The following is a 24,255-nucleotide window of genomic DNA, read 5'->3' as shown; positions in this document are numbered from 1 at the left end:
TCTCGAGCTTCATACACACAGGCTCCTACATGTATGTGTATATACACACACACACACACACACACACACACACACACACACACACACACACAGCAATAATAATAATAATAATAATAATAATAATAATAATAATAATAATAATAATAAACATGGGCCAAAGATATGAACAGAAAGTTCACCACAGGGGAAACCCAAGTATCTAATGCCTATTGGAACCTTTGCTCATCTCGGTTAGTTGTCACCTTTAAAGATTTATTTATTTATTATATATACAGCATGTATGACTGCAGGCCAGAAGAGGGCACCAGATCTCATTGCAGATGGTTGTGAGCCACCATGTGGTTGTTGGGATTTGAACTCAGAACCTCTGGAAGAGCAGTCAGTGCTCTTAACCTCTGAGCCATCTAGTTGTTACCTCTAAATAATAGTGATATTTCTTTTTATATCAGTGGGAAAAATTTTAAAAGTTACTTTATGAGAGGTTGGAGAGACAGCTCAGAGGTTAAGAACCCTTTCGGCAGGGTTCAGTCCCCAGCACCCACATAGTGAGTGGAACTCCAGTTCTTTGGGATCCAATGCTCCTTTCTGGTGGTTTGAATGAATGGGCCTGCCTCATAGGCTCTTATGTTTGAATACTCGGTCCCCAGTGGTGGCACTGTTTGGGAAGGACTAGGAGGTGTGGCTGTGTTGGAGGAGGTGTGTCACTGGGGGCAAGCTTTGAGTTTTCCAAAGACTTGTGCCAATCCCAGTCTCAGTCAGTCAGGCTCTCCCTCCCTCCCCCTCCTTTCTGCCTTGTGGATGGGGGTCAATATGTGAGCTCTCAGCTGCTCCCTTACTTTCCCATCATTGACTCTAACTCTCTGAAACTATAAGATTCCTTGGTCACAGTGTTTTATCACATGAATAGAAAAGTAATTAAGACACATGGGCACTGCACACCCAGGGTACACGTACATACATGCACACAAAGCATCCATACACATAAAATAAAATAGATCTTCAAAAAAAGTTATCTATGAATTGTGTGAAGGAAGATGTTAATTTTGTTTTTCCTGTATGAAATCAAACTTCCAACACCCTTTACTGAAGGTCACCTTTCTCCACTGATTGGCTATAGCTCCCTGACATGCACTGAATGGTGTTGCCCCTAAATTTCCACTCTTGTGTTGGAACTTAACTCCCACGTGAGGATAATTGGAGGTGGGGCCTTTGGGAGGTGGTTAGGTGTGAGGGTGGCCCTCACGAATGGGATGTGTGCTCTTATACAGGAGTCCTCGGAGAGCTGCCCTTCCCTGCTTCTCCCCTGGGATGACAGGCACAGACGTCTGTCTGTGGACCAGGGAGCTGGCCCTCACCAGACACCAGCTCTGTCAGCACCCGGGCTTCCCAGCATCCACAACTGCAAGGATCAATTTCTGCTGCCTCTTACCCATCCAGTCTCTAGCCGTCTTTTGACAGCAACTCAGATGGTCTAAAATGCCCCTTGGGCATCCAAATTCCCATCTACGTGAAGGTCTATAAAGTTAGACTTTGATTTTCTATTGACCTGTCTTTAACCTTGCATCAGCAACACATCCAAGGATGCCGAACTTTAAGTATAACAAAACAAACCCAACAACTTACGGGTTGCACTTCCTCTTCTTCTCCTCTCCGTAGGCCAGGTTCTTACAGGTCTTGATGTGTATTTCTAAAGAACGGCTTTGATAGCAGTAATGAATGGCAAATTCTATTTCTCCAGTGACGTTAGCGTTGTCAAAATTACCCATCTCCGTGCAGGTGCTGTTAATGCTAATTAAGCTGCCCTGGAATCAACGGCAGACATAACAGATTAACTCACAGTCAATACATTTATTTTGCACAGTTCACACAGAGCATGCATCCTGACTCAGGTTACGCTGATACACGCGCCCCAGCATGCACTTTGCTAACCCAAGTTGCCACCTGAGGACTCCTAAGGCGGTGAGGCATCCTCAGCAGACCTTCCCTCTTTATGCTTCTGCCTGGCAATAAAGTCTTCACCATGAGTCACCGGGGCGAAGTGGACTCGCTCACGTGCCATTCTGTAAACTTATGTCTTGGACCAGATGGTATCCGTGGCTGGATGGTGTGTGTAAAGCGGCAGATGGTGAGACTACGTGGAAGAGGCCAGACTCAGAGACCACTGGCTCCAGGGCTAACTCTGCTACTCACTGGCTATGTCCAAGTCTAACAGAGATCAATGTTACACCAAGTGACTTAGGTGGACTGTGCGAAGATAACGATACATTATATTTGCACCCAAAATAAAAATGAAATTGCCTTCAAATATTAGAGCAGTTCAAGCTTAAATGCTACCTGAAGGTTTGCATCACAGGATGCCTGTGCCTGAAAGATTAAGTCATCGTATCACTGTTAAATTTGCTTAAATAACCGCCACCATTTGTGAGTATCCATGTCAGTACTGACTTTGTAGGAACAGTGAAGCCTAAGTGATTTCTGTGTCTGATACCCAACGGGCTCCTCCATACCGTAAAACCAAGAAAGTCTACAGCAGAAAGAGGTAACTGGCAGAGAGAGATAAAAACCAAACCGACTCAAAGGACCCGCCTTAACGAACGCCAGCAGCCAGCGCCGCCGCTCTCAGGCTCCGAAAAATGTCGTCTGACAAACCACGTGACAGTGGGTTTGGGAAACAACTTTGAACCAGTATACGTTCAAAGACAGCGGGGACGGTGAGGCAGCGAGGATGACTGGGGAGAAGATGTGGGGAGGGGTTGGCAGAGGAAGTGAGCTGCCTAGGAGAGGGAGGAGGCAGCGGAACGGAAGGAGGGGAAGAGCTGAAGAACTCTAGTCATTACAATGCAATTTTTGCCGGGACGGTAGCCCAGTGATAAAGCACTTGCCCACAATGCAGAGGGTCCTAGGTTCGATACCCAGGACTGGAAAAAAAAAAAACCTCAAAGGGCCCTTTGCCTGGACCTCAGCCCAGGAGAAGTACTTTGCCCTCCACATGAAATTCTTGGGAGGTGGCTGATAACCTTCCCACCAGTCCCTTGTCTGGGACTCAGTTCTGTTTTCTCTGGAGCCAGAACAGAACTTCAGAGCAAGCTGTAAACTTGAACAGTAACCTGGGTCAACCAAAAAGCCCTGGCCTAGAAGAGCAAGCTAGATCTGATTCCTGTCAGAGCCAATGGGGCTGACCGCCTTCGAAAGAAAAGCTAACTCAGGTCAAAGCAAAGACCACCCACCCACCGGTGGTCAGGGACCCCCTGAAGGTCACGAGGTTACCTACTATCACCTCAAGCTGAATCCTGGGCGTGTCTATATCACAAAGGCGGAAAAACTAGGAAAATTACAGCTATGATTTTTCTTTTTAAGTAATACATTCTGTTAGCCAAGAACACACAGGAAAGTACTACAGAGTGGGTTCGCCAGTGATAGGCGGACTTTCGTCCCCGGCTGAGCCCTGCTGGCTGTGTGGTCTCCAGGGATTTCCCTCGGTTTCCTCATCTGTAAAATAGTTTGTGTTGCCTCAGTCAGTTATAAAAACATAAGGGATTAGAACCCCGGCCTGCGGGCAGTGCCCAAAGTGTACATGTCTGTTGAAAACCCTGCACCTTCTGGACCCCTTCGCAAGCTGGGCGAACCCCGTCCTTTGTTCTTGTCTCCTTCTTGGCTGTGAAATGTATACAGAATTTTTTTTTTTTTTTTGTTTTTCGAGACAGGGTTTCTCTGTGTAGCTTTGCGCCTTTCCTGAACTCACTTGGTAGCCAGGCTGGCTCGAATCACAAAGATCCGCCTGCTCTGCCTCCGAGTGCTGGGATTAAAGGCGTGCGCACCGCGGCATGTATACAGAATTTAAACAGCGCATGTAATGCACAAGAGTAGTTCAAAAATAACTGCAAGGTTAACATCTATCCCCACCCCCATATTAAGAAAAAGAAAACTAGGTCTGGGGCGGTGATAGCTCAGCAAGTTAAAGTGTCTGCCACGAAAGCACAAGGTCCTGGGTTCGTAACCCTACCACCCACCTAAAGCCGGACACGGTAACTCATCTGTGACCTCAGGGAGCCTACAGGCAGAGACAGGAGAACCCTGGATGTTATCAGGCCAGCTAGCCAAGCGTAAGCAGTGGAAACAAGAGACCCTGTCTCAAACAAGGTGGCTTGATGATGCTGACACACATATGATGTGACATGTGCATGCCTCTGTTCACACACATGAGCACACACACACACGCACACACACACAATGAAAAACATCCCAGGATCTCAGAAATGCCCTGTCTGCCCCTCCTTTAGTCAGTCCCTGCCCTTCCTGTCTGAGTACAGGCTACTTCAAAACTACCTGCTAATCGACTTTATTTTCCTTCATGGTTTCATTAGTACTATCAGCTCCCCTCCCAAATACTGTGCCTTAACCGGGTGCTCACACAGTTAAAAGCATCCTATGTGCCTATGAACCACGGTGCATTTTCTGTTTGGTTGCTGCCGAATTTCCGGCATTAAAACAATTACAAGCAACGCTGCCCGGGACATCCATATATGCACATGGGGTGGGGGGGAGGACATCCTGTCTGTTAAACTGTTCAAGAGTACCTGGGGGGCCGGGAGTATAGCTCAGTGGTGAGGGACGTGTTCAGCATGCGCGAGGCCTGTGGCAGAAGCAGACACCGCAAGGCTTTTGACTACGTGCCTGTACCTCCGGTTGCCCTCCAGGGAAGCTGTAACAATTTCCCCTCACCATGTGGTTTTCAGATGCCTGCCTGCCGCTCTGGGACCTTGCCTTGCATTTTTTAGACGTTATTAACATCATCCCAAAATAGTAGTTTGCTTAAATTTTGCCCTGATTCCACTACTTGGGAGGTTGGATAATTGTCTCTATTTATTCCCCGTCTCTATGTGTAAGTGGAGATTTCATAAGCGTTCTCTAGCCCAACTCCTTGTTTCTCAGAGTTGTGGATTTCTCCAGGAAGGGTAGGCAACATCTTTGGACAAGAAATAACATAGTGGTTACTTGCCCTATGGAAGTTTGAATCCGTTAGGCAAATACTGCTTTGGTTTAAAAGAAGATATTACAGTTGAGGACAATCTAATCTCATTATCATAAATTTGAAGGGTACACACCACAATAAAATTAGAAGGGATGAGGATGGCGTGCCCTATTGAGTGCAAGCCAAGAGAAACTATCACAAGAAAGAAGGCCCACAGTGTCCTCCTCCTTAGCTCAGCCTTGTGCACGGTCCAGACCAGATCTCTGTTCTTACAAACATGCTAGAAAGCTACACAGAGCCTGTTCGTATCTGGTTTTTTTTTTTTTTTTTTTTGTATAAGATGTATATGTGCAAGTATGAATACATGTTCTGGTGAAGGCACAAATGCCACAGGTATATTTGGATGTCAGAGGACAACTTTGGGTGTCTGTCCATACCTCCCACATATTTACACCTTTTGGGGTGTTCCCTTGTCTCCACCTCCCATCTCAATGTCGGGTGTTGGGATTATAGACACGTTGAAAGGGTATAGGGCGCTGGTGGCTGGCGCTGCTTTGGTTGGCGATGGAAAGGTCACAGTCATGACAGAACCCAGTGGTACCTTTTAGAGCTTTATTAGGAGGAGGGGAGAGAGAGAAGAGAGAGCCAGAGAGATGCAGAGAGAGGCAGAGAGCGTGGGGGGTGCACATCCAGCTTTTAGGCTGGGATGCAGTCTCCTGCTGACGCAATAAGGCTCCGAACAAGGACCCCTCCTCCCCGCGCCCCCAGTTGCGCATACGCAGAATCCTTACACATATGCTACAGCATCTGGCTTTTATAGGGCTGCAGGGATTTGAACTAGAGATGTCGGGATTATAGATTTACCCACTGAGCCATTTCCCTCTGCCCAGCCTTCATCCTTGAAGGTTTTCCAAGCAGGGATCAGCTACAGAGAGAAGAAACAAGTAAGTAAAACCAGTTCATACAAGCGCTCAACAAGCCTGTGGGGCACATCTGATGGTCTATGGTCCCCAGGCTAGGTGACCCCACATTCTGCAGGCCCTGTAGGACTCAAGGAAACCACCTGACCCCGACACAATCAGGTTGCTCGATTGTGAAATGGACTAACAGCGGCTACCACATGGTCACATGAGGATGTATGAGCTGAGAAGCCATCAGCACAGGCCTTCAGAGCATGACAGCTGTGACGGGTGATTGACCCAGTCCTCTGGTAAGTATTTATCAAGGGTCGCTTGAGTGTCAGACTCTGCTCAGGGGACTTGGGGATTGCGTTCTAATAAACAGTTGATAAAAGGCAGACAAGTGAAGTGGATCTCAGGTAGCAAGATGCTAAGCATAGGTTAAGCCTGGAGCAGATGAGTGAAATGGGAACAGACAGGGGCCTCTCTGAGAAGGAGCCTCCGGACAAAATTTCAAAGAAGTAGGGAGTGGTTTGGGAATGTCTGTGCCCTGGGGCTTGAGAGCCAGAGAAAGACCCTGTGGTTGAGTGGAAGGACCCAATGGGCTAGGGGAGCAGATGAGGTCAAAGCAGGATGGGAGCGGGGTGTACAGGACCTGCGGACTGTCTCAAGTGTTCTTAGAGATGTGTTGGCTCTGGGACCGTAAGAACATGATCTGGCCCGTGGAGGAGCCAACTCTAGTGGGATGCCAGGAGCTGGGCACACTCAGTTCCTCAGGCTCTCTGGGAAGCGAGTTCGGTTTTGTTCTGCTGGATCAGTGTCCTTTTGAGCCAACCTCAGGCTCTTGCTCCTCCCTTCCAGAGCCTCCCCGCCCTCAGGCCACTCTCCCTGCCTTGAAGCCACCACAGGAATCCACACCAGAAAAGAAGGTTCTAGAGCCAGCCCTGCCCATCTTCACGGAGGTGATGTGCTTTGTTTTACCATTGTCTTAGGGCCGAGGACCGCGTTTCCCAGCTGCCGCTCCCAGGCTTGAGCAGGCAGGACCTGGAAACCTAACCTCCCCACGTGCTGGCAGTACAGCCACCTTGCCAGTTCATCTCATTGCCTCACCTCCAGAGAAGCAACACATGCCATGGCTTCTATACTTCCGATTTGGCGTGCCATATCCCCCCAAGCTCCTGGAACACCCCTGCTGCAGCCTGCCTCCTCAGCTCCCTCAAGGAACGTTCCTGAGATCTCCCACCGTGCGTGGCTCCCGGTTCCCCCTCCCCACTTCGCCCCTCGTCAGCTTGAAGCAGTCTCGGGAATTCAGCGCCCTTGTTCCCCTACTTGCTTCCAGAACTCACCTTTCTATAATAATCAAAACGGAGGAATGTTAATATTCTGACCCGCCCCTTGAAATCTGTCGCCGCCCTGCGTCCTGACGTAAAAGCCTCATTTTAAGGAAAACCCCCTCCCCTTCATCTCTCTCTTCCTCACCCTTTCTTCCCTGTCATGGGGTGCGCTTCTCCTCTCTTCTCTTCCTCTCTCTCCTTTTCTGTCTCCTTATTTCCGTACTACAATAAACTCTTTCCACCCAGATGCAGCGCCTGGGTTGTGAGCAGCTTTCCAGCCTGCTGCGTCACCCACCGCCATGCCCGAGTGGCATGTCTGGCCCGCTGCCCACCACTGCATCTGCCCAGCATGCCAGCATGTTTTCCCTCGCATGTGGGATATCCTGGCCCAGCCGGCTGGGGGTCCCCCGTACAATACATCACACCACACTCTCGCCTTTTATCTTTCTAGACTGTTCTCCAACATCAGCAGCCCTGGGTGATAAGCCATCCTCAAACGCAAGCTCTGAAACCTATGATATGAGGAGATGAGCAGGCCACGAGAGTGGGACCTTCATGAGTGGGGTTAGCATCCTCAGAAAACAGGCCAAAGGGAGCTCCCTCACTGCTCCCACCAGGTGAGCACACAGCTTGACCATGCTCGTCACCAAGCAGGAAATAGGCCCTGGACAGATTGAGTCTACCATCGGCTTGATCTTGGAATCCCATCTTCTAGAATCGTAAGTGAACTTCTATTGTTTTCAAATGACCAAGTCAGTGGTGTTTTGTGATGCCAACCCAGAACCAATCAAAACTGCTGTTAATCGGGGCCTCAGGTTCCCGCATCAAAACTCTAGGCATGGGTTAGGTTTTGTTTAGTAGCTGAGTGAACAGGTGCCTACAGATGCAGTCTAGAAACAGAACAGATTTAAATACTAGGAAGCCATTTGAAAAAGAAGAATAAAATCGAAACACCTACACTTCAAAACTTAAAGGAAAGCTACAAACAAGACAAGGTGGTTCTGACATCAGCATAGGCCTAGTGACCAGGGGAACAGAGTCCAGAATAGGGATTATGCTCATAAGACTTGATGGGACAAAATGATCAAGTCACTAGAGGAAAGACAGTATTTTTAAAAACAAGGAATGCTGTATTGACTAAATAACCATATAAAATTAGCCTCAACCTGAGCATCATACCAAACACGTCAGAGTACAGATGAACACAGAAAAGGAAGATCTAATTAAAGCTTCTAGAAAACAGGACACTATTGCCACAGCCCGTGAAGATACAAACCACAGGAATACCCACAGAAGAAAATCTTGATAAACCAGACCATCAAACTTTAAAGCGTTTTCTCTGGACATGGTGGCACACGCCTTTAATGCCAGCACTCGGGAGGCAGAGCCAGGCAGATCTCTGTGAGTTCAAGGCCAGTGTGGTCTACAGAGTGAGTTTCAAGACAGCCAGGGCTACATACAGAGAGAGACCAGATCTCAAATAAAACAAAACAAACTTAAACTTTTCCTTAAAGCTGGAGGTGGTAGCAACATGTCTTTAATCCCAGCTCTTGGGAGGCAGAGACAGGCGGATCTCTATGCTGGAGGTCTACAGAGTGAGATCCAGGACAGACAGGACTACACAGAGAAACCCTGTCTTGAAAAAAAAAAAATCAAAATCCAAAAAAGAAACAAAAAACAACCCAAACTTTTCCTTGACACACACCATTATTCTGTTACTGCCTTACTCTGCTTTCTGATGCTATGATAAAAACCATGACCTAAAGCAACTTTGGGAGGAAAGGGTCACAGTCCATCATAAAAGAAGGCCATGGCAGGAACTCAAGGCAGGAACCAGGAGATGGGAACTGAAGCAGAGACCATGGGGGGACACTGCTTACTGGCTTGTGGCTTGCTCCGCCTGCTTTCTTATGTAACCCAGGACCACCACCTAAGGGTGACACCACCCACAAAGGGCTGGGCCCTCCTCCAGTCAGTTATCAAGAGAATGCCCAACAGACTTGCCCATGAGCCAATCTGATGGAGGCAGTTCCTCAACTGGGGTCCCCTCTTTCCAGATGACTCCAGTTTGTGTCAAGTTGACAAAAAAAACAGCACAATCAATTACCAGTTACTTTCTGAAGGTAGAAAATGTTCTCCACAAGGCGACAGTTTTAAAAAGGTGAACAGGAAAGCCAGCTTCAACATATTTCGAGGCTTTCCCTAGCTCCAGATCTACGTGAAAATCACCTCCATACTACACTCTCACATTCCTGTGTTGACCACAAGACAAGAGTCTGGTCCTTCCCTTGTGTCTTAGCTACTTTCCTATCACTATCACCATGGCCAAGGCAACTTAAGGAAGAAAGTCTATCGGGGGCTTATGGTTTCAGAGGGTGAGTCCTTGACCATCATTCGTGGGAAGCATGGCAGCAGGCAGGCACAGCGCTGGAGCAGCCGCTGAGAGTTTACATCTGATCCACAAGCATGAAGCAGAGGAAGAGCTAACTGGGAATGGGATGAGCTTCTGACATGCCACCAGGGATCTACCTCCTCCAACAAGGTCACTCCTCCCAGTCCTTCCCAAACAGTTCCACCAACTGAGGACCAAGCATTCTGAGCCTATGGGGGCCCTTCTCATCCAATAACACCAGGCCTTACCTACCAGGCCAGCTGGATAATGTCTGGTTGGCTTTCTTCCCTGGTGCTGGGGATTCAACAGAGTTGTACTGTGTACATACCATGCCTGTGCGCTACTACTGAGCTATAGTTCTAGTCCTTGATGTCTTGAAAACTACACATCTTAAAGAACACTTGGATAAGACTCACATGTCTCAGGCCTCCAGAGAAGACAGTGCTGCGTGCTGGACTGGATGGGAGAGTGTCTTGCTTCAAAACAGGGCTGGGAGGGTCTTTGGGATCTTCTTGATGGAACGCTTTCAGAATATCGGGCGAGCTGACCTTCTGGAGAGGGTAGAAACAAACATCATAGCCCACATCCCCGTGTGACTGAAGAGGCCAGCAAGCCCAGCCTGCATCTGCGAAGTGATGTTTCTCACACACAAACCTCTGTCGGCTGAGTAGGAAGACACACTTGTGTTTGAATCAATGCACACACCCCACACACCGGCAGGACCCTAAGGCAGAGTCATTAGGAACAGTCACAAGCATTGACAGGTGGGCTGCTTTGTGTTACAGGAAGTGCTGAAACATTTAAGTTCTGGCTTTAATAATAATGATCATGACATACAGTCATGTGAAATACAGTTTCATATTGACAAACAATTTTACTTCTAGTATGCCCATATAAAGGGAAAAATGCATCTTTAAATTGTATTTATTCTCTTTTTCTTTGGCTAATAATTAGTATTTCTTCTATAATGTCACAGCTGGACTTCTCGATAGCCACTAACAACATGGGGATGGATTTAATCCAAATTGGTTGAAGTAAAATACAATTGATAAACCAGGTTCCCAGCTGTGCCATGCTGAGAGTGTGGCCACAAGAGGACATCCATGCAGCGGGAGTCTCCACAGGCGGGGCCATCTATCCGCTGCCTCTCCCACACTTCCGCCCTCACAACTCAGACAACCTCTGGACTGTGATTGCCTGGGAGGCTCTGTCCCATGGACTCATGCTGCAGGGGAGGGACATGCCAAGGATGCCACGTGACACCAACATTCAGAATGCCAGGATTGAGGCCAGAGGGAACTTGAGATACCCTGCGTGGGGCACATTTTGCCCCAAGTGAAAAGACAGCACCTCTCATGGCAGGAGCTGGGGGAGGGGCTGGACCACTCCAAGTAGGCTTGGCCTCCTCCTCCTGAACACACTGGTCTCTGCCAGCTCTCTACCCCAGTGTCCTCAACTTTCATGGGGATGAATCCAACAGAGCTGCTTTAAAGATAAATACCAACATGCCCCCTCTGCAGAGAATGGCGCCGGACATGCAGACAGCCCTCGGAAGGTGCCACCATCTGTAGCAAGAATCTTAAATGGTCTTATTAATAAAATCAAACCAGGGCCAGTTGTTGGGGTGAAATACTGGATGGTCAGAGAGACAGAACAAGCCACAGTTACCTCACCTGGTCAACTTCTCAGCTAGTCTTGTTTCCTCAGACTGGAAGCCTCTGTGTTCTCATATCCGAATGGCTCTCAGCTGAACTGTGCTGCTAGAAGCCTAAAAGCTTAACCAGCAAATCCTTAACCAGCCAAATGCTTCTAGTTTCTGGTCCTCACGCCTTATATACCTTCTGCTTCTACCACCACTCTCTAGGATTAAAGGCATGTGTCACCATGCCTGGCTGTTTCCAGTGTGGCCTTGAACTCACAGAGATCCCAGATGGATTTCTGCCTCTGGAATGCTAGGATTAAAGGCGTGAGTGCAACCATTTTCTAGTTTCTGTATCTAGTGGCTGTCTGTTCTCTGACCCCAGATAAATTTATTAGGGTACACAATATTTTGGGGAACACAATACCACCACAACCATCAGACTAGCTTCACCTGACCTGGTAAGTGCTGAGCTGCTGGGGTTCCCTTCCTTGAGCCCTCCTCCTTCCGGCCTTCCCTTGTCCTCACAGGGGAAACGGAAGCAGCCCGGAAATTAGCAACATCTAAACCTAGGTTCTGCTCCCGGCACTGTCGTTCCCGAGCTGTGAGCTGCTGGACGTGTTGGTTGACTTCTGAGTAGAGCTCAGGTTTTTGATCACGGTCATGGGAGTGAGTCTATTCTGTGATACAGCAGGCAACCAGGGCACCACCTGCCCAGAACAAAGTCCTTCGGAAGTGGATCTTATGCCAGCCCCCATCTGCCCGCTTGAAGAAAAGAGGTTGGCTCTAGGGAGCCACTGTGAGCAGATACATTTGCACATGGGAATTCCAAAGCCCTCCTGAATATATCTCAAATGTTTGAGACACAAGTCATTGGAAAACTGTCAGCATCAGCAACTGCTTATCACCAGAGGCTCAATAGAAAGGCATCAGAGACCCCAAATGCCATACCCAGTGAGGATGCAGTGATGTGGGAGTCTGCATCACATACCCAGTGAGGATGTAGTGATGTGGGAGTCTGCATCTCATACCCAGTGAGGATGCAGTGATGCGGGAGTCTGCATCTCATACCCAGTGAGGATGCAGTGATGCAGGAATCTGCATCTTATACCCAGTGTGGACTCAGTAATGTAGGCGTCTACACCTCATACCCAGTCCTCACTCAGTGATGCGGAAGTCTCACCTCATCAAGAGCCCAGTGGCTCTCCTCCAGCCACAACTCATAACTCCAGAGTTCAGCCTCCAGACCAAGATGGGACCAGTTCAAACATAGGATTCCCACCTCCAGGTATGTAACTGTGGGCATAGGTCCTCTCTAAGGTCCTTACCTTTCTAAGCCATCATATATCTCTCAGTGTAAACAGGGCTACTTTTAATGCCCATCTTGTTGGGTTGATAGTCTGTGTAAAGCTCTCTGTACAGAGTCTAACACATCATAACAAATGCTGAAGCTTAGAGATCTGTCTAGGTGACCCAGACGGCAAGTTAGAGGCTTCCTTGTCTCTCTGGCTGCATACAGGAGCTCCGTGCTGGGCAAACAGAGATTCCTACTGTTTTTATTTTACCAAGGGGCATCCTGGACGCAGGTGGAGATCAGCAGATGGAGGCCGATCTTGAAATTTCTAGAGCAATGGCTCTCAGCCTTCCGAATGCTGTGACTCTTTAACACAATTCTTCCGGTTGTGGTGACCCCCACCACCATAAAATTATTTTCACTGTTACTTCATAACTGTAGTTTTGCTACTGTTGTGAATCACAACGTAAACATTTTTTTTTTTTGAGACAGAGGTGTGCCTGGATACAGATTATATATAATGAGGTTTTTCCTGGCTGATTAAGGTTTTCTAAGTTCAAGAGGAAAACAGGCCAGAAAACTCAGAAAGGATGACATGCAGGTGGCGGGTGGCGGGGCCCAGCAGGCCTCAGTGCCTACCCTGGAGGTGACGTTGACGGCTGTGTCCGACTGGCTCCGCCTCTCCGTGTGGACCACACACTGCCTGGGATCCATAGCCAGAAGATGCTTCTCAGAAGTCATGTCATTCTGGGACTTGGAGAGCTCTGGAAGACAAATACAAGGGGTGACCCTTGGGAGCATGGAACGTTGCCAAGACTTACAGATCCTAGGGGTCAGAAAGACAAAAAATGGTGACCAGGCAGGGGTGACGGGTCCACGGTAGAACAAAGGTGTGGCTGTACTCCAGAGGCGGGGAAGAGGAAAGGTTAGATCCTCCAGAGGGCCACACTGGCCCCATGTCCCTGTGGGCAGCCACTGTCAGGGTGGGACTCAAAGGGAACTTCCCACCCAGCTTCCCTGCCCCCCAGGCCATCCATACGATCAACCGCCTGCCCTGAGCTATTGACCAGCATCCTCCTGTGACTGCTGGAAGGGAATAAGGGTTGAGACGGCTCCGTGGCTGCTTTAGTAACTATGCCCTGGAAAGACCACTTATTTGGATTTCTCGGCACAATAGGGTCCAAGCTTCCGGCTTCTGTGGGCTGTGCTGGATGAGGAACTGGCTTGGGACACGCATTAAAATAACAGCGAACAAAGTGGGAGGGAGGGAACCCCAGGCGAGCGAAAGCTCTGGATTTTATCCAGACTCTTCCTCAAATCCAGCTCCCTCCCTAAGGCTCCCCGCTCAGCTATCTTCACGGCTGCGCCGCACTCTCTACTGAGAAATGTGAATTACCTACGTTATTCTAAAATACTTCCTTAACCACATCAACAGGTGACGTTCACTTTAACTCTGCATTTCATTTAACACGACGTTCAGATTGTTAAGATAGATTATGAATCTTAAAGTTACTTGTGAGATCGTCCCCTGACGACAACGATTCTCTGGACTCTAGGGTGTAGCTCACTCCAGCTGTGCTCTCGCAGAAGTCCCTTGGGAACTCATGTGCTCCACATCATCCCTCTGACCGCTGGTCCATGCACGGAGACATCCCATGCTTCTATTGCCTGCCAGCTGCCTAGTATCTGCACTGTGCAGGGAGAGCCTGGGAGGTCTCCTTTCCTCGACATCGAGGTCCCTGACCTGCTTCCGAAGCCCAGGGCACCCAGTTTTTCAGTCTTGCTTCCTAGCTGCTCTTTTCCGAGGGCCACACCACCCCAGCATTCTCAAGTCTACCATCCAGAAGTATCTTGAAGGGGGGGGGGGCATCAGTTGATGTCAGCTACTGCAGGAGACTAGCACATTGTGGAGATCCTCAACGACAGCCATCCCGCAGCAGCCTGCACGTGAAGGCTCCCCTGTCTGGCCATTGGTGGAAGCTGTCCGCCATCTGTCTGTTCACACTACCTTGGGACTGCGCCTGTGTGGTCCATTTCCAGGTTATGGCTTCAAGGAGAAGAGAACCTGACAAGTTTGGGGTTCTGACAAGTAGCTTTCTACATCGGTGGGGGGTGCGGGGCTGAAGCAGCAGAAACACAGATTGCTTCCAAATCAACCCCATCTTCGTCTGCTAAGGGGCCCAGCATGTGACATCTATGGGTCTTATACAGGCCTGGAATCTCTTTCTTCCAGGTGCTTGAAACATTGACAGACAGAGGGTCCCACTCTGGGTCATCATTCTCAAATCCTGTGGTTCCAAACCAACTTTAGCATCCTGGGTCCCTGGTCCTAGAATTGCTCTGGGCCCTTCCCAAGCCCTCCCTGAGGACCCCAGACACTAATTCAGCTTCCTCACCCCCAAGGTTGCTCTTTCCTCTGGACCTACTTCTGAGGAAAACAAAGCAAGGAGGACACACAAAGAATCAAAATGAAGAAATGGGAATCAGCACCAACAAACGCTACCCGTCCGTTCCCAGGCCCTCGACATGTGGCTCTGGCTGTCTCTGCCTGTGGCTGGCGGCAGGCCGAGGACAGAGGCTGCAGGTCACAGTTGACTCGCCTATCTGAGGTATCGCTGCTACCTGCACCCCATCAGGGGTGGAGACAAGGCTACCCCAGGCGCGCCTCTGCATTCAGGGATACCTGCCTGGTGGGCAAGTGTGCTCTGACACAGATATCCTGCCTCTTTGGATTTGCGTGGCTGAGGAATCTCAGTGCTGGGATTAATTCTGAGGCACCGATTCCACAGAAGCCTTGGGCTGAGGGAGTGGACTAGAATTTCCAGAAAGAAGTTCACCTGTGTTAAAGGTTCTGCAAAGCTGATTGATTAGAATGTCCGTAGAGAGTTGGAATGTTGCAGGTTCAGAGCCAGATTATCTTGGGCTATCTTTAGTTCCCCTAATAGCCATGCATTGCCTACCCGTGTGTGTGACCTAACATCTGTCCTCATGTGACTATTAGGTAAATCCTTTTGGAATATATAAATAAACTCCTAGCTTCCCTCAACCCAAAGGCTAAGAACGTCATCAGGTAACACCTGAGGCCTGACAGAAACTTCCCAGTTTGCCGTAATCCAGCTCTTTGACGTTTCCACCGATGAATTTGAAAAGTGTTCTTGATTTATGACTTTCCTGGTATTATTGCCACAAAATTTCCATGACACTTTTGCTGCATTTGACTGTGGGATTTGGGGTAACCTGAGCTGTTCATCTTGATCTCCAGAACAAACTCTCTCTTACTTCCTTTGAAATGAGAGCTGTATTTCTGCAGTGATGGAGAATTCACGGAAGCCACGCGGACTTGGGGAGGGGTCTGATTTCGAAGGATGCCGTGGGACCATGGGACCAGCAGTGGCTGTGCAGAGAACAGACCACTGTCACAGCCAGGCTGGTGTCCTGGAGGCGCCAAGAGGCCTGTGAAAGTCAGTCATTTCCTCCTCCTGAGAGAGACCCAGGGCAGCCCTCCGCTGATGGGAAGAGCAGGGCTCTCATGGCAGCTGTCTGTGTGACAGGGGGCTGGTGTGGAATACAGACGACTAATTTAAATTCAATCGTACAGTTGGCTTAGAGCCAATAACAATGAGACCATCACAGGCAGAAAGGAGGCAGTAAATGAAAGACAAAAGAAAGGAGAAAGAAATGTGTGCCCCAGGTCCATTTGGATGCGCTCTGTCACTGCCCGGGTCTGGATATTTTAGGAGGTGCGAGAAGCAGAAACAGGTAAAGCATGTCTGAATGGAGGGATGCTGAAAGAGATGGGGTGCCAAGCCAGGGCAGGGCTAACTGCACCTGTGACTGGGACATTCCTGCCACCTGCAGGAAAAGTTTACCAGGGAGAAGAACAGATAGGGGGTAGATCCTGGGCTCCGCCAGCCAGAAGCCAGGGTTTGGGATTCATTGCAAGGTATTTTCATGTTTTGTTTTCCTTCCTCTGGAATCCTTTGTGCCGCTGAGCTGGGCAGGTTTGGGCAGGACAAGCAGGAGTCAGAACGAGGCTGATAGACTGAAATGGCGCCTGCCCTCCACGAGGAGCCAGAGGCTACTCCATTGAGCTGTGGTCTTTCCCATCTGGGGCTTCCTGGGCTGGCCTGCACGGGGCAGGGTGGAAGGACAACTTCTGAAACGTCACTTACTTTTCATCTGGGTGGTGACCGACAGAAACAAGTTCTCCACGGACTTGTTAAATCCTCTGAAGTGACCAAGTTCCTGTAACTAAAACAGACACGGGACAATGAGCTGTGAGACCCGCCTCTGCCTCCGGGCTGCCAGCCCCCAAACACTGCGGGCGGGAAGGGGTGGGTGCAGGTGTGCGTGTCTGGAGGGATGGGGCACAGCCCCCAGGAAGGAGGCATCCCTGGCACTCGGCCATCTTCCTCCGTGTTTTGCAGCCTCATTAAAGGATGGAGCATTATCGACAGGTAGTTCACAAGATAACAACCACCTCTTAGACATAATGACTGACATTTCATTGGCTCAAAGATGGTACTTGGGTAATGATTGCTTGTTTGACCTCCTTCCTCCCTTAGTTCTACACAAATCCGATGTAGAAGGAACAGAATGCAGGTGACTAGCCTGGAAACACAGAGCTCTCGCTTCTAAAAGGGAACATAGAAAGGGGAAAAACAGCAACTTTGTTCAGGTCTCATCCATCCATCTACCCACTCATTGGCTACTCCCCATGCAGCCACTATTTATTTATTTATCTATCTGTATCTGCCTACCCGCTCATCTATCTACTCGTCTATCTACCTATCCATTCATCCATTGATATATGATATATCCATTCGTCCAATGTCTATCCATCTAGCCATCCACCCATCCATCCAGAGACCACCTATCCATCCACCCACTGACTAGCCATTCTCTGTATCCATCCACTCACCCATCCAACAATGCATGCATCCAGAGACCACCTATCCATCCACCCACTGACTAGCCATTCTCTGTATCCATCCACTCACCCATCCGACAATGCAAGCATCCAGGGACCACCCATCCATCCACCCACTCACTGATTAGCCATGTGTCCACTTACTCACTATCCATTCACTTGCCCACTTCATCAACCCATACAACTATCTACCTGTCCAACTATCCATCTAGCCTCCGATCTATCTATCCACCCTTCCAGTGCCCATCCATTCACCGAAAATATGTCCTCAGAACACAACAAGAATTGTGATGTTCTGTGAACTCGGGAAACAATGAACATGTTTTCATCTCTCAAACAGACATGTATATATTTTTATATTTTTTAATATTTTCCCATGTAAGACATAATTGTTCCCCCTAATGCACAGATTGATGAAGACAATCAAAGCCATACAGTTCCTGTGGCTCGCAGTTTCCAAGCACACATAGGCATTATCCTGCATGGGAGACAAGTCAGAGAATTATTTCCACTTCTTAGGTGGAAAACCAAGGTAACTCTGAGGTCACACAGCTAAATTCTTCGGACAGAAATGGTTCTGGTCCCATTAGAGCCTACAAACATCATCAATTCATTCCCACGGGCACATCAGTCACCCCCTCCCACACACACACACAACCTGCTCTCTACACATGTCAGACCCCCACACACACCTAAAGGCACAGTACAGAGTCTGGGATGGAAGCTGGGGACAAGAGTCAGGACAAGATGTCTCGGGGTACAAGCAGAAGGAGCCGGCTGAGGCTGCAGATGGTCCCTGGCAACAGAATAAAAAGGAATCCACTTGTCCAGCTCCAGCTCCAGGTGAGTCAGATCTGTCGGCCTAACTCACTCTCCAGCATCCTCAGCTGGCCTGCCTTCCCCGCTTCCCACCCAGGGACCCACAGAGAGACAAGTTACCCTGCCGGGGCTGCCGGGACTCTGACTCTCACTGAGAGGTGGTGGCGTAGGAGGGACCACAGAGATTTTGCTGCCAAGAGGAGACACAATGATGGGTTAGAAATATGCAAGTTACTAGTTTACATATCTACAAATGTGAGTGTATCATCAAGCTCTTAGCGTTGTTTGAATCTAACTTCCTTTCAAAGAAAATGACCCAGCAGCACGGCTTAGCCCTGCTTCTCTGAGCGGGAGCTGCATGCTCATGTCTCGGTAGGAACATGACATCTCCATCACATTCTGAAGCCACTAGGGGACCCTGGCTCTCCCCACGCAGCTTCTCTTGGACCCAGGCTTCTTATGTGGAGTCCCATCTGGACTCTTGTATGCTTCGTACAAACCACATCAGCAGAAGAGCCAACATGTGAAAGAAAAGCAAAAAACAAAAAAATTAAACACCTTTGGAGAAAATCTGGAAGCATGAGCCAAAAGAAGAACAAATGGGGAATGGGAAAATAAAGTGAAAGGTGGATGTGGTCACATGCCTGTAACGTCAGGGCTGGGTAGGCCGAGGCAAGAAGATTGCCTGGCGTTCACAGCCAGCCAGGATTACATAGCAATAACCAGACCACAGGGCTACATGACAAGCCACTGTCTAGGAAAGGAGAGGAGGAAGAGGAAGGGAGGGGCATGATGATGGAGGGGAGGAGGGGATGGAGGGGGAGGAGGGGAAAGAGGGGAAGGAGGAAGAGGAAGGGGAGGCTCTAAGTTTTGAGACCGGATAAATTTCATCATGAGCCAAAAAAAAAAAAAAAAAAAAAGGCCCCGTGGGAACTGTCTGTGTGCTCACTGAACTCAGCAGAACCGGAGTGTGTGTCCTGCTGCTTCAAGGCTTCCAGGGATTCAGAATTCTGTGCAAAGATGTCAACATCTGTTCACAGACAACAGGTATTTTTCCCCCCACAAATACATTAGGTAGATGCCTGGCGCCAGGGAAGATACCACAGAAGGGAAATCAAGTCAACTGCTTGGCCTGGGATGTCTCAGACGCTCAATCAGAAGTGGTATTTATTTATTTATTTTTTTTACAGCATCTCAGGAGAGAAGCTGGGGAACAAAACATTGAGTATAAAAATAGGGATGGCTAGAAAGCTCCTCGTGAACAATTGGAAGCTCTTCTCAAGTTTCCAAGAACTTTATAATTCTTTTAGAAAGTCATGGCCCAAGCAGTGACCTCTAGAGGTCGGGGACTCATGAGTTCTTTCGGGATGTCCTCCGAGCTCCTGCCGACGTGGGACACTCTGTCCTTCCGTACTCACCTCAGCCTCTGATAAGATTGCAGGAGTTTCGCCCCCGCAGTCTCGTGCTTGCCTGGAGGAGAAACGAGCCAAGGGCAGTCAGTACTGAGCACGCACTGTGGGTGGCACAAACACAGGACCAACGCGGTGAGGTGGCTTTAATATTACTTCTTATGTTAGGAAGGGATCCTTTGGGGGTGGTGACAGAAATGCTCAGGAGTCACAAGGTGGGCAAGATGGCGCGGCAGGTAAAGGCACTTACCACCAAACCTCCCAGCTGCATCCCCCAAATCCACACGGTGTAAGGAGAGAGACTCCTCCTCCAAATTGTTCTCTGGTCACTACTTATGCGCTTGGCACATTCATGCACGCGTATGCACACACGCACACGCACTCACACAAACCACTGATAAACATAGCGCTGCAGAAATGGCTCAGCAGTTAAGAGCACGGATTCATTTTTCAGAGGACCTGGTTTTGATCCCCAGCACCCAACATGGCAGCTCACAACCATCTGTAACTCCAATTCCAGAGGATTCAAGGCCCTCTTCTGGCCTCGGTGGGCACACATGTGGAGGGCAGACGTACATACAGACAAAACACACATGCACATTAAATAATAAACATAAAAATATAATTATAGATGGTGGGGATTGTTGTGCAGCCTTCCAGTCCTGAAAAATCACTGGCTTGTTAACAGCAACCCCCACTACCCCCCCACACACACACATCCCATAATCCATCATGTCTGGGACTGCTTCTATTAGAAGCTGATGTTGAATTAGATTTTCTAAATCTGGGTAATTCGAAACAATCCTTCAAGTTCCCCAGTTCCTTCCACCAGGAAACACTGCATACAAAATGCCCCTTGTGATGAAGACTTAAGCTAATCTCTTTAAAAAATGTAATCTACTTATTTCTAGTTAGAGTGACTAATAATTTCCTAAATCAGACGGCACCCCCGCCCCCACAGTAGCCCCTTTTGGTCTCATGATGAACTACCCCCTCCCCCAGGTAAAACTCTGCCTGTCCATATTCCCGTGACCAGCACGGTAGTGGGTGGGGCTGCAGTGTGGTTGCAGGTTTGCAGTTCAAGGAACTTTCTAGAACCTCCACACAGCCCAACTCACCAGGGCTCTGGGGGCCAGGAACACTCTTGTGCCGTTTGAAAGAGTGTAATCCATTGCACAGACTTGGGTGTCAATATTTCCCAGGACACACTGACAGAGTGGGATACTGAAGACACCAGGATGGGCAGGGGCGCCTCCAGGAGAGACAGACAACATTCAGAGTTAAACCCTGATGTCAGGTCCCAACCCTCAGAGCAGGATGTATCCCCAACTCTGGGTGTTCAGCTGGCCTGGCTTCAGAAGGTGCAGGAATCCTTAAAGTCATAGCTAAAGGATTTTTGTCTTGTTTTGTTTTGAAACAGGGTCTCGTGTAGGCCAGGCTAGCCTTGAACTCCCTACATAGTCTGAGGAGGTCTTGAAGGTCAAATCTTGGTGCTTGCATCTCCCAGGGCTGGATTCATAGGTGTCCATCACTGCCCCTGATTTTATGTGGTGTGAGGGCTCAAACCCAAGGCTTCCTGTTCTCGAGGCAGGTATTCTACCAACTGAGTCACATCAGCCCATGTGTTTTGAGTCTCAATGTTTGTGTACATTTTGGGGGCTTCATAAAAGTATTCTAAAAGTGACCTGGGAGCATCCCCCTAGGCTGGTCAGAAGGCCTCTCCCGAAGGCTGGCAGCTAAACTAGTAAAACCAGAAGGCAACACGCGGACCCCCCTCCAGCCCCCCACCCCATCTACAAGGGCTGCCTCGATGGCAGTGTCTGGGTAGGAACTGAGAGAGAGAGAGCCAACTCCACTGCATGGTGACGGTGGACACAGAGGCAGAGGGAAGGGGAAGAAAGGGAGACGAGGAAACTGACACAGCCGTGTACCCAACAGGACCCGGGCAAAGACAAGGACAGGGAGCCCTAGGCACCCACGTCATGGCCCATTTCACCTCCCTCACCTGCTTGTCCTTGGAGATCCGCAGTACCCAGCGCTGAGGCACAACCCCCAAGGCCACTGTTCTCCCATACACCCCAGATCTGATGCTATCATTCTGTCACCCAGTGCCTAAATCACAAGCCCTACACGGTGTCCCTTGCCTTGCCTGGGCTCCTCCATGCCCTACAGCCCTTGCCCTTTCCACACTTCAAATAACTTCTGCGTGCCTGGTTTACCCAGGATGCAGCTGACCTCTGCCTCCACAATTACTGTCACCCCCCACCTTGTTTCTTGGGGGTACTTTCCCAAGCATTCCTACCCCAGACTGTTATCTCATAACCCTCTGCTAACCCCGAGTCTGCCCTCCCCATTTCATAGGCTCCCCTGGCCACAGAAAATGGCCTTGCTGCTGTATGTCTGGCTCTCTGCTGCCCCCTGCAGGCTATGGCAAGCTGACGCCCAAGACCACATGGGAAGAAGCACTTCCGCTCTCCCGGCCTCTGCTTGGAAAAGCAGCCCTGAGAATCATTAAAGGGTGCACACACAGCTGTGTTCTGACCAAACTTATATGATCACAGACATTAACTTTTTAAACCATTTGAAAATTCTAGGGGCTAGAAAAATGACCCAGTGGCTAAGAGATCATGTTACGCTCACCGAAGACCCAGGTTCAGTTCTCAGCACCCACGTGGTGGTACACAACCCTCTGTAACTTCGGTTCCAGAGGATCGGACTCCCTCTTCTGACCTCAGTGGGCACCAGGCACGCATGTGGTGCACGTACATACACTCACACACCCATACATATAAGAACAAATAAAACCTTTTTTAAAAAGTTCTTAGCTTACACCGTAAGCTTGCCTCAGGTCCACGTGCCATATTGTGGGGAAACGGGAAGCTACCCAGAACCTCAGATCCACCCTCACTTGTGGATCAGAACAAAATGACGAGACCCCAAAATGAGGGCGATTGAGTGCACACAGCAATCTGAGACACACCGCCCTACGCGTGGCTTTTATCCATCCCCTGTTCACTCTGTTTCCCTTGCTCATGGTTTCTAGTTCTTCAAAAACCATTAAATCTTTTGTTTGTTTGTTAACATGTTTCTGATTCCTGTAGCCCTCTGAGGAAATGTGCGCAGAGTTCAGGGGAATAGGGAGAAGGAGGCCTGGAGAGGCTTGTATTCTGCCCAGCTGCAGGCAAGACCAGTTCCTGGATGGTACAGACTCCTTGCAAGACCATGCAGTCAGTCTTGAGGGCAGCTGATACACACGCGCGCATGTGCGTGTATACACACACACACACACACACACACACACACACACACACACATTTTTAAATTAGAGTTCTTTGGACACCCTACTTTCCCCTTCCCGAGTGAAAGCCCAGGGCTGTATCTCCTCCCTCCCAGGGCTAGGAGTTCCCTGTATCCTGAGACACTACCCACCAAACCCACTCTGTTCTCACCTAGAAGAGAACATGGGGGAACAGGGCTGCTAGGGGCAGATCAAACCAAAGAGGAAGCCATCACCATCCTCATCTGGTAGGGCTGTATCTGTATAAGAGGGAAAATATGAGTCCAAGCCATGGAGACTATATGGAGATGGGAGGTAGCAATGAAGGCAGAACTCGGGTGAAGCTCCTAAAAGCCAAGGACATGCCAGAGGCTTCTGAGGACCTCCGGAGGCTAGACCAACACGTGGAAGCATGGTCTCACCGTCACCTTGGCCTTGGGTTTCCAGCCTCTAACTAAAAATAACTCTCCATTGCTTGGAGCTATGAAAGCGACAAAGGCTTTGGCACTTCATGGTGGTGTCCTAGGAAGCTGGACTCTTTGTGAGCTAGTCATCACCTCCCTCTCCAGGGTCACCTGCTGCCACTATTGTCCCACGCACTCGGTCTCGGTCAGGTCAGCCTCCCAGACACACAGCGTAACTCAGCCGACACTGGACCTTGTCCGTACCTCTTGTTCATGTCTTTCTAATGGTCTATTTACGGCAGCAGGACAGCTGTTGTGTGCTGTGAGTTTAAACTGTCAACTTGGCACACTCTGGAGTCACCTGGAAGAGACCTTCACTTGTGGAATGGACTAATCAGGTTGGAGCTGAGGTTCTAGATCAGAGCATGTCTCTGGGAGACTGTCTGGGTTGTTAACTGATGTAGGGAGACCCAGCCCATTCCCTAGTTTGGGGCTCCGGATTGTATAAGCCTGAAGAAAAGCAGCTGGGTGTTGAGATTCAAGCAAGCAAGAACGCATTCATTTCTCTCTGCTCTTGCCTGAGGATGTGATGTGGCCAGCTGAGTTCCTGCCTTGACTTCCCTTGGTGATGGACTGCAACCTGAAATTTTGAGCCAGATAAACCCTTCCCCTGAGTTGCTTTTGGCTGTTTTATCATAGCGACGGAAATGAGCCTGGAACAACGAACTGTCTGTGAGGGGCTGGTCTCTCACAGTGGCTACCGTACAGACCCTGTGCCTTCCCCATAGGAAGCTGGCTGTATGCTCAGATCCCCACTAGACTGAGAAATCTCCAAGGACAGGAGCCTCCCCTTCTTATCTCGGGTACCCAGGAGAAGGCATTCCAC

The 24,255-nt window shown here is 49.3% G+C and overlaps 1 protein-coding gene across 1 annotated transcript in view; it reads right to left on the bottom strand.

Annotated features, from left to right (window-relative positions):
- Sytl3 (synaptotagmin like 3) overlaps positions 1 to 24,255 on the bottom strand; it is a 75,944-nt gene that overhangs the window by 13,725 nt on the left and 37,964 nt on the right. The window contains exons 5-10 of the mRNA XM_028860316.2: positions 19,698 to 19,749; positions 18,400 to 18,469; positions 16,703 to 16,781; positions 13,170 to 13,294; positions 10,014 to 10,148; positions 1,624 to 1,802 (exon numbers count right to left, since the gene is read on the bottom strand). Coding sequence (XP_028716149.1) covers positions 1,624 to 1,802; positions 10,014 to 10,148; positions 13,170 to 13,294; positions 16,703 to 16,781; positions 18,400 to 18,469; positions 19,698 to 19,749 — 640 coding nt within the window. The remainder of the gene's footprint in view (positions 1 to 1,623; positions 1,803 to 10,013; positions 10,149 to 13,169; positions 13,295 to 16,702; positions 16,782 to 18,399; positions 18,470 to 19,697; positions 19,750 to 24,255) is intronic.

The sequence above is a fragment of the Peromyscus leucopus genome, chromosome 8a (assembly GCF_004664715.2).
Source record: "Peromyscus leucopus breed LL Stock chromosome 8a, UCI_PerLeu_2.1, whole genome shotgun sequence".
Taxonomy (NCBI): Eukaryota; Metazoa; Chordata; class Mammalia; order Rodentia; family Cricetidae; genus Peromyscus; species Peromyscus leucopus.
The sequence above is the reverse complement of the archived record's forward strand: the minus strand, read 5'-3'. Positions and strand labels throughout refer to the sequence as shown.